The sequence below is a fragment of the Nansenia antarctica genome, assembly GCF_963989245.1.
Source record: "Nansenia antarctica genome assembly, chromosome: 10".
Lineage (NCBI taxonomy): Eukaryota > Metazoa > Chordata > Actinopteri > Argentiniformes > Microstomatidae > Nansenia > Nansenia antarctica.
In genome coordinates this window covers 12,432,712-12,440,836 of record NC_137680.1, presented here as the reverse complement: position 1 = coordinate 12,440,836, position 8,125 = coordinate 12,432,712, and the positions used below count along the sequence as shown (strand labels likewise).

Here is an 8,125-nt window from a genome sequence, read left to right as displayed (position 1 = left end):
AATCCTGGAACTGAAATCAATAACAGGATAAATAACACCACCGGCCTCAGTCAAGCCCATTATAGTGGTGGGATGTATGGTATTGTATTGTACTGTACAGTACTGATGATACAGTGTACATAACAGTACACACACAAGCCAATGTGCAGATTTCGATGCATCTATTAACATCAACATAAGCACTCATGCACACACACACACACATACACACACACACACACACACACACACAAACACATACCCATACACACACACACAGACACACACACACACCCATACACACTCATACAGTGCTGTACTGAAGTGTACTGTATTGTATCCCACTGTACTGTACAGCCCCTCTGTAAGCAGGCCCCAGGCAGTAGTAGCAGCAACAGCAGCAACAGCAACAGAGGCAGGCAGACAGGGAGTTAGGCCAGATCGGTCGTTCAGCAGCCTACAAGGAGCCGCAGCATTGAACGCTGAGGCCTGGGGGGCCTTCTGGGACACTGATAAAGCACCTGGACATTTTTATAGACAAACTACTTATTTCCGTCCTCATATCGCTCTGGGTGAGACTGATAACTTTATATATTTCTCCCAGGCAGAGGGGATGAAAGGGCCAGGGGAGAGAGAGCCTTTCAGGCCTCTAATTGATCAGGCCGAGGCCACAGGGTTTTTCCGGAGATAAAAGTGACTCGTACTCTGCTCAGTACAATGGGCAGATCTTTTTAGGAGGAGACCCAATGAAGGGTGAGAATGTAACTCATTATGGCAAGTTATTATAAAGGACTAACTATATCTGGGACTCTTTTTTAAAAAAGGAGAGTGAATACTTTGAATTTGACATCGTTTTTAGAGGTCACGACAATGGGTTATACTTGTAAGGGTTGTTAGCCTTAGCCCATCTCTGATGACTGTCACTGTACCCAGGGCAATTAAAAAGGACCGCAGATGACCCTTCATCATGAATGCAACTTCAATCTAAAGGAGATTGTAAGAATTGACTGAGTCAATTGGTTGACAATGTGGTGTGTTATAAAATAATACAGTAGTTGTCAGAGGAGGCTGGTGGTGGTTGAAATCAGAGGATGGGCTCATTATAATGCATGGAATGGAATGAACAGTTGTATCGAGCATGTTTTTGATGCCATTCCCTATTCCATTCCATGCATTACAATGAGCCCATGCTCCGATGTTCTACCTCCACCAGCCTCCACTGGAAGATGTTTACTAAGGTGATGAGTAGGCCAATATGTTGAGGATGAACACATTATATTGCATAATGTAATTAGACCAATAGTGTTGTAATCACTGAGGTTAATCAGGTAATATACATTATCCGGAGGCATTAGCCTGACTACTGCTAATGTCCATATGAATGAATGAATGGTCTTTATTGTCATTGATATAGTACAGGTACCAAACAACGAAATTTGGGAGGGGGGGCTCCCCTGGTGCTAGGAAAGAAAAAAAACTAAAAAACAAGAAGGGAAAAGAGCTGGTTTACATAAATAAAGGCTATGTACACTATCCACTATACTGTACAGATAAAACACTGTGCTGTACTCTATGCTATGCTATACCTATTCTAACATTTCCTATCTCTGAACCTTATGTACCCGAGGGTTGTCATATTGCACATAGTGTTATTGCACATTCATTTAAATGTTAAATGTCAGTGTGTTCCATAACAATTACAGGGGAACATAAGTGAATTCACAAATGTAAACTAATACCAGAGGCATCATCAGCGCAATCATATCCAAATGAAAGGTTTTACATGGAGTGTCAACGTGTAGCCTAGCCTATAAAGAATTACAAAGGACAGTTCGGAAATTATTAAGACACAATTGAGCATCTCAAAACACATGTCATCGTCTGGAGAGACACTTCTTCAACTGGCTGCATGATCCATTCAAACAAGTAACACGTCGTCAGGGGGCTTGTGCAGTATGAAGGGGTTAACGCACACAGGTTCAAACCGCCCTCCCTCCGCTCACACACAACAAAGGTGAACAGACAGCATCAGCTTTTAGCGAAAGCAAAAGTCCTTACCTTACCTTTCATTCACGTCCAAAACGATTCGATCTGTGTTTTCACCTCGTGGGTCTGGGTCTCTGGATGCCAGAGAAACACAACGGAAGGACGCCCTTCGAAGCAAACGAATGCAAATGCAATATACTCTCTCTCTCGGTCCCTGATTGTCTCGGGTGTGTGCGGGGATATTTTAATTAAAATGCAGTGATCAAAACACGCTGTCGCATAAAGCTATAGGTTTCCTTACGCATGTAGCCTTATGCACCGTAACGAAAAAGACATATCCCGTAGCCTAAAATAACGATGGGTAGGTAACTCCTTAAAACGAGAAACATTCTGCTCTTGACGAAAACGTTTTTTTAGAAAAGCTGTGAAGATGCATTTGAATGCAAGCATGGGGTGTGTGTGATGGCGAGACTGTCGGCAGAGATCTGCATATGGAAATCAGGGTTAGCTTGGGTCCAATTTTATTAAACTGGTGTACTGGTTTTTAATTAGATGGGGATAGCACAAGACAAGTGAGTCTGAAGAGCACAGGGACGTGACTTTCATACACTACAAATGACACAAAGAAAAGCCCACTCGGTTCATTCATCACCATGCACGGGCTGTGGCATGAATTATTTATCATGGTCAGAGGACTCGATACATTGAGTCATGGGCGCTATATCATAGGCAATGTGCATGCGATCATTGATCAAACGTTATAAGATTATTTCTTATTTGTACTCATTATAAGATGTCAATATTATTATTATTATTAATTATTATTAGTATCGGTATCTCGAATGATAACCATAATGATGTGGCGAGTGGTCTAAATGTGATACATTTTAGTATAACTCTGTTTCTTGGCTTGACATAGAGAAAGTAACACTTCGCAGACTACTCCACGTGTTGCTCCCAGACTTCTAAATTAGTTGCTGTTATAAAACAGAATTTATAACATTAGCTGTCATTGTAAGCCACGCCTTTCTTAACTTCCGACCAATCAATGAAAGAGACATCGGTTGCGTTGTCGAATGTGCGCATGCGCAGCTTGTGTGAACAAGCGCGCGGGAGAGACCGAAAACAACAACAACAGAGACGAGACGCACCGGCTTCTTCATCTGGATATAATATAAACTATACAGTAAAGCACCGTCTGATTGTATTCAGTGACAATGTGTTGAGCTATACTATGGAATAGCGATAAGTCATTGTGGTTGTTTATGCCATTATACTCGGGGATCCTAACTCCAGTAGCTGTAGTAGTACCGGTATGTGGGGGGTGCTTCGATTGGATTTCTCTCGGTTGCAATGTGTTTGCCAATGTGACACATTGTAGGATGTGTTTAATATATCGTGAGCTTAGAATGATAAGGTTCTATCTCCGTTTAGAATGATAAGGTTCTATCTCCTTTTAGAATGATAAGGTTCTATCTCCGTTTAGAATGATAAGGTTCTATCTCCGTTTAGGGTAGTTCAGAGATATTGAGCGTCAACGTTTTTACATTCCATTATGTTTTGTGAGATGGAACCTTTGTATTTTATGAATCACTAACTCAAAAATGTCAACATTTTAAAAATAACACCACACAAGCATTAATAAACACGTAATGGATCAGATTATGTAAAAAAACTCAATTTTGACCAAAATGGAGATAGAACCTTATAATTCTAACGTCACGTAATATAGAACATCTTCTCCCTGCAGTGAGCACCATGGAAGAAGACTTCAGCCAGTCCCTGACCCCGCCGAGGTCACCCTTCGCAGCGGAGAGCCAGTGTGAGCTGAGCCTCGCTCTCCCACCGTGTTTCACCTGCGCCTCCGAGCCGGGCCTGGAGGACCCCACCCGACCCCTGTCATCAGACAGCTACATCGGCAGGGGGTCCCTAAAGCGGTAACGTCTCTAGGAGATAGATGGCTTCCCTGTGTGACATTGCTGTGTGGTTCCTGTCCTGTCCTGGTACCAGGTACCTGGACCCCCCCTGCTCCCTAGAGGACAGCCCCTGCCACCCCTATGAGCAGCTGGAGGCCCAGTTCCCCTCCTAACCACTGTCATCAGACAGCTACATCGGCAGGGGGTCCCTAAAGCGATAACGTCTCTAGGAGATATGGATCACAGTTGTTTTGTTTGGGTTGCCATGTTGTCATGTTATTGTTGTAGAAGGCCCGTTGTGGTAGTGCAAGAAGTCCAACGATGGCAGAAGTGTGACAGACAGCTAATGTAACCCAGATCAGAATCATGAGGCAGTTTTTTTTTTTTTACATAATTTATATTTTTGGCATTCAGTAGACGCCTTATTCCAAAGCAACTTACGATCAATACATTTGACTAAGTAAGTGAATCAACTATCCACCGGTCGTAGCAGGAAAAGTAATCTATGCTCAGGCCAGGGGGCCATTGGTAGTCGTTGTGCTAGAAGAAGGAAGAATTATTATTATTATTATTATTATTATTATTATTTATTTATTTATTTAATAGACACTGGAGAAACGGTACAAGGGGGTAGTAGATGTCTCAGGAGAAACAGTATAGGGGGGAAGCAGGTGTCTCTGGAGGAGCAGTTAAGGTGTAGCCTGAAGAGATGGGTCTTCAGTCTCCAAAGGAAGATGGGGAGTGACTCTGCAGTTCTGACAGCCGTGGGAAGCTCGTTCCACCAGTGGGGAGCCACGGTCTCTCTCTCTCTCTCTCTCTCTCTCTCTCTCTCTCTCTCTCTCTCTCTCTCTCTCTCTCTCTCTCTCTCTCTCTCTCTCTCTCTCTCTCTCTCTCTCTCTCTCTCTCTCATATACACACACACACACACACATACACACACAGACTCACTTCCTCTATCCCTCTCTTCCTCCTCTCTCTCTCGTCTCCCCTCTCATCTCCATACTGTAGGTTGCTGTTACGCCTGGACCCAGCCCCAGCCGACTATGAGGCAGACACAGTAGATATCTTCGGCTTCACCTGGGTGACAGAGACTGTGCTGATGGAATCCACCAAGCTTCTCTTCGGCCTGTTCAGGTGAGGCTGTCGCTAAGCAGAAGTGGTGTGTCATTAAAGGACGTGTCTTTTAGCGTGTCATTTAACATTGCTTTAACGTGGTGCTAAATAGTGCTTTTCATGGTCTTTTTGTCATCGCTCAGGCAAAAGGTTCTCAAACTGGAGACCCTGGTGCAGTCCAGCTCCCACGATTTCGGTCAGTGAGTCTAACTTTGTAGAATTCACTCCACGCATCACACAGGCGATAACCAAAAGGTTGCCATTTAGGAGGACGTTTTAATATGCGACTGCAAGGTGCTTCTGTGAGTTCGTGACGTTAGAATTATAAGGTTCTATCTCCATTTTGTCAAAATTGAGTTTTTTACATAATCTGATCCATTAGGTGTTTATTAATGCCTGTGTGGTGTTATTTTTAAAATGTTAACATTTTTGAGTTAGTAATTCATAAAATACAAAGGTTCCATCTCACAAAACATAATGGAATGTAAAAACGTTGACGCTCAATATCTCTGAACTGCCCTAAACGGAGATAGAACCTTATAATTCTAAGCTCACGAGTTGTTGCTGTTCGTGGATGTTTCGCACGGGTTCTGTTGCGGTGTCTGTGAACACGCTCCTTGCTTGTGCCGTCTGAGTGACCGTAGGCTTTGTTTCAGGCCAGGCAAGCAACCTCCACTACGAGGCAGAGGACCTCCGCCTGCAGTGTGTGTTCTTTCTCCAATATGTCAAAGTCTTCCTGTACAGGTAACACTGGGTACATTCAGTAACATGGGTCAATTATGATCTAGCTCTCCCTGGCGATGTGCCCTAGCCTAGGGGCATACACGACAGAGATTATTTTCTGTTAGCAATAGAATTCTAATGATTGCTGTTTTGTTTTACTTGTTTCTCTTAATGATTATTCGATGGCTGGCTGCTGAGTTGTTTCCCCCTGAATCCAAAGAAGCGGGAAGACAATATAAAGAAATTATGATACACTTGACTTCTTCTACTGTAGGCTTCCCTGTGTGACATTGCTGTGTGGTTCCTGTCCTGTCCTGTCCTGGTACCAGGTACCTGGCCCCCCCCTGCTCCCTAGAGGACAGCCCCTGCCACCCCTATGAGCAGCTGGAGGCCCAGTTCCCCTCCGCTCTGCTGGAGGAGCTGTTTGGACTGACCCTCCTCATGGGACGTCTCAAAGACCTGCCCGCCAACGTCCAGAGTGCCCTCACCATACAGCACCAGGGCAAGGTAGTGTACTGCTGATACACTCTTGATACATGCACATACACACACACACACACACACACACACACACAATGATTTAGCTTGAATAAATGAACGGTGTCATCATTTATTTAAGTTTAGTACGTGCTGCTAAATGTCGTATATTATATATTACTACCAAAGGAATGTGTTTCAAAGGAATATTAGGGGGCCGCTTGGTGGTGTAGAGCAGCGTTTCTCAACCTTTTTTCAGTCACGGCACCCTTCAAAAGTCGATAAAATCTCAAGGCACCCCAGTCTAAAATATAGCTATTCAAAAACGACACTGCATCACCCAGACAGCCCCACACACACACACACACACACATACACACACACACACACACACACACACACACACACACTCAGCGGCTATTGATACAAATAAAAGTTGTATTATTATTATTATTATTATTATTATTATTATTGAGAGAGAGAGAGGAGGGAGTGAAAAAGGCAAGTGTGCATCAAAGGCATCAGGCACGTAACCGTGCTGTATAAACATGACACAGTGACCGAACAAACGCGGGAATTTATGGAACACATTCATTTTCATATTCCCACATTTGATTGGAAACACCTATCCAGTCCATTCAACGTAAACACCGGGGATGCAGAGTTATTAAGCCAGAAAATGCGTCTCTCTCTCCCGCTGCGCGCATCCTTGTCTGGATGTATTAAATTCATTGCATGAAAACGAAACCGTGCGTTATTTCCCGAACTTTCCAACCCTGCTTAGCTTCCGAAGTCGGACGAGAGAATAATGTCACCGATCATCCATATAGAACAACCACCTCCACACGCTGCCGGCGAGCGAGACTGCCCTGCCCGATCGGACCCTTTTTCGGGAGCGGCGAACATAGGATAGGACCCTTTTACATGTCATTGATTTGCCTTCCAATTGTACAGTCAGACAGCAGGACCTTTGCTATCTCTTTTGCAGCTTGTGGGCCTAGCATGTTATTAACTATTGCTGTGCATGCTGGCAATATTACGGACTCGGCTATAGTGTGTGGCTTCTTCGCCTTAGCAATAATTTCGGCTACGAGGTAACCAACGCTTTATCAGAACCTTTGGCGCACTTCATCATTACCTGTTCTGGACGGCTATGGTGACTTTTCATCCGAACAAAATATTCAGCATCCTTGCTAGCTTGTGATGGATGATCTGTTGTCAGTTTGTCATGTTCCATGATTCTGCTTGTTTGCTTGTTCATTGCTCTCGAAAATGTCTTTGCGCGGTAAATGAAAAAACAATGCAGGCTGCATGCAGACACACGGACCTTACGCTGAACCCGGTATTGACATTGTGACATGGGAAAGGGGCGCGCGAGACAGATTTTGATGATGTATTGCATTTATTTATTTATAGATTCATTCATTCATTCATATGAACGTCAGAATATAGAATTATTTGACGGCACCCCTGAAGACGCCAGGCGGCGCCCCAGTGTGCCGCGGCACCCCGGTTGAGAAACGCTGGTGTAGAGCACTAAGCGTTGACCATGTAACCGCAGGGTTCCCGGTTCGATTCCGGCCGCGGACATATCCTGCATATCATCCCTTCTCTCTCTCTCTCTCTCTCTCTCTCTCTCTCTCTCTCTCTCTCTCTCACCCATCCTTCCTGTCAAATCTCTACCGTCTCTATCGCAATAAACATAAAAATATAAGTGGGACTGCCCCACTTAAAAAAGTGTAAAAAAAATAAAATAAAAATAGAATTTTAGATACCGTATTAGATACTGTACTGTTGTATTAAACACAGTAGATTGTAGAGATGAACGCGCTGCCATGCCTTTATGTGTCTGCTGTATCTCCTCCTAGCTGTTCCCTCCCTCCTGGCACCTGCTGCACCTCCACCTGGACGTCCACTGGTCTGTGCTGGAG

At 44.1% G+C, this 8,125-nt stretch overlaps 1 protein-coding gene across 1 annotated transcript in view; it reads left to right on the top strand.

The window, feature by feature from the left end:
- Positions 1–3,180: 3,180 nt before the first annotated feature.
- The window catches only part of mms22l (MMS22-like, DNA repair protein), a gene marked incomplete at its 3' end in the record, with an annotated part of 25,703 nt that continues 20,758 nt past the window's right edge, over positions 3,181–8,125 (top strand). Inside the window, exons 1-7 of the mRNA XM_080540336.1 lie at positions 3,181–3,278; positions 3,716–3,902; positions 4,890–5,015; positions 5,138–5,190; positions 5,651–5,738; positions 6,047–6,224; positions 8,063–8,125. The exon at positions 8,063–8,125 is cut by the window's right edge and continues 31 nt beyond it. Of these exons, the coding sequence (XP_080396462.1) occupies positions 3,724–3,902; positions 4,890–5,015; positions 5,138–5,190; positions 5,651–5,738; positions 6,047–6,224; positions 8,063–8,125 (687 nt within the window). The 5' untranslated portion in view covers positions 3,181–3,278; positions 3,716–3,723. The remainder of the gene's footprint in view (positions 3,279–3,715; positions 3,903–4,889; positions 5,016–5,137; positions 5,191–5,650; positions 5,739–6,046; positions 6,225–8,062) is intronic.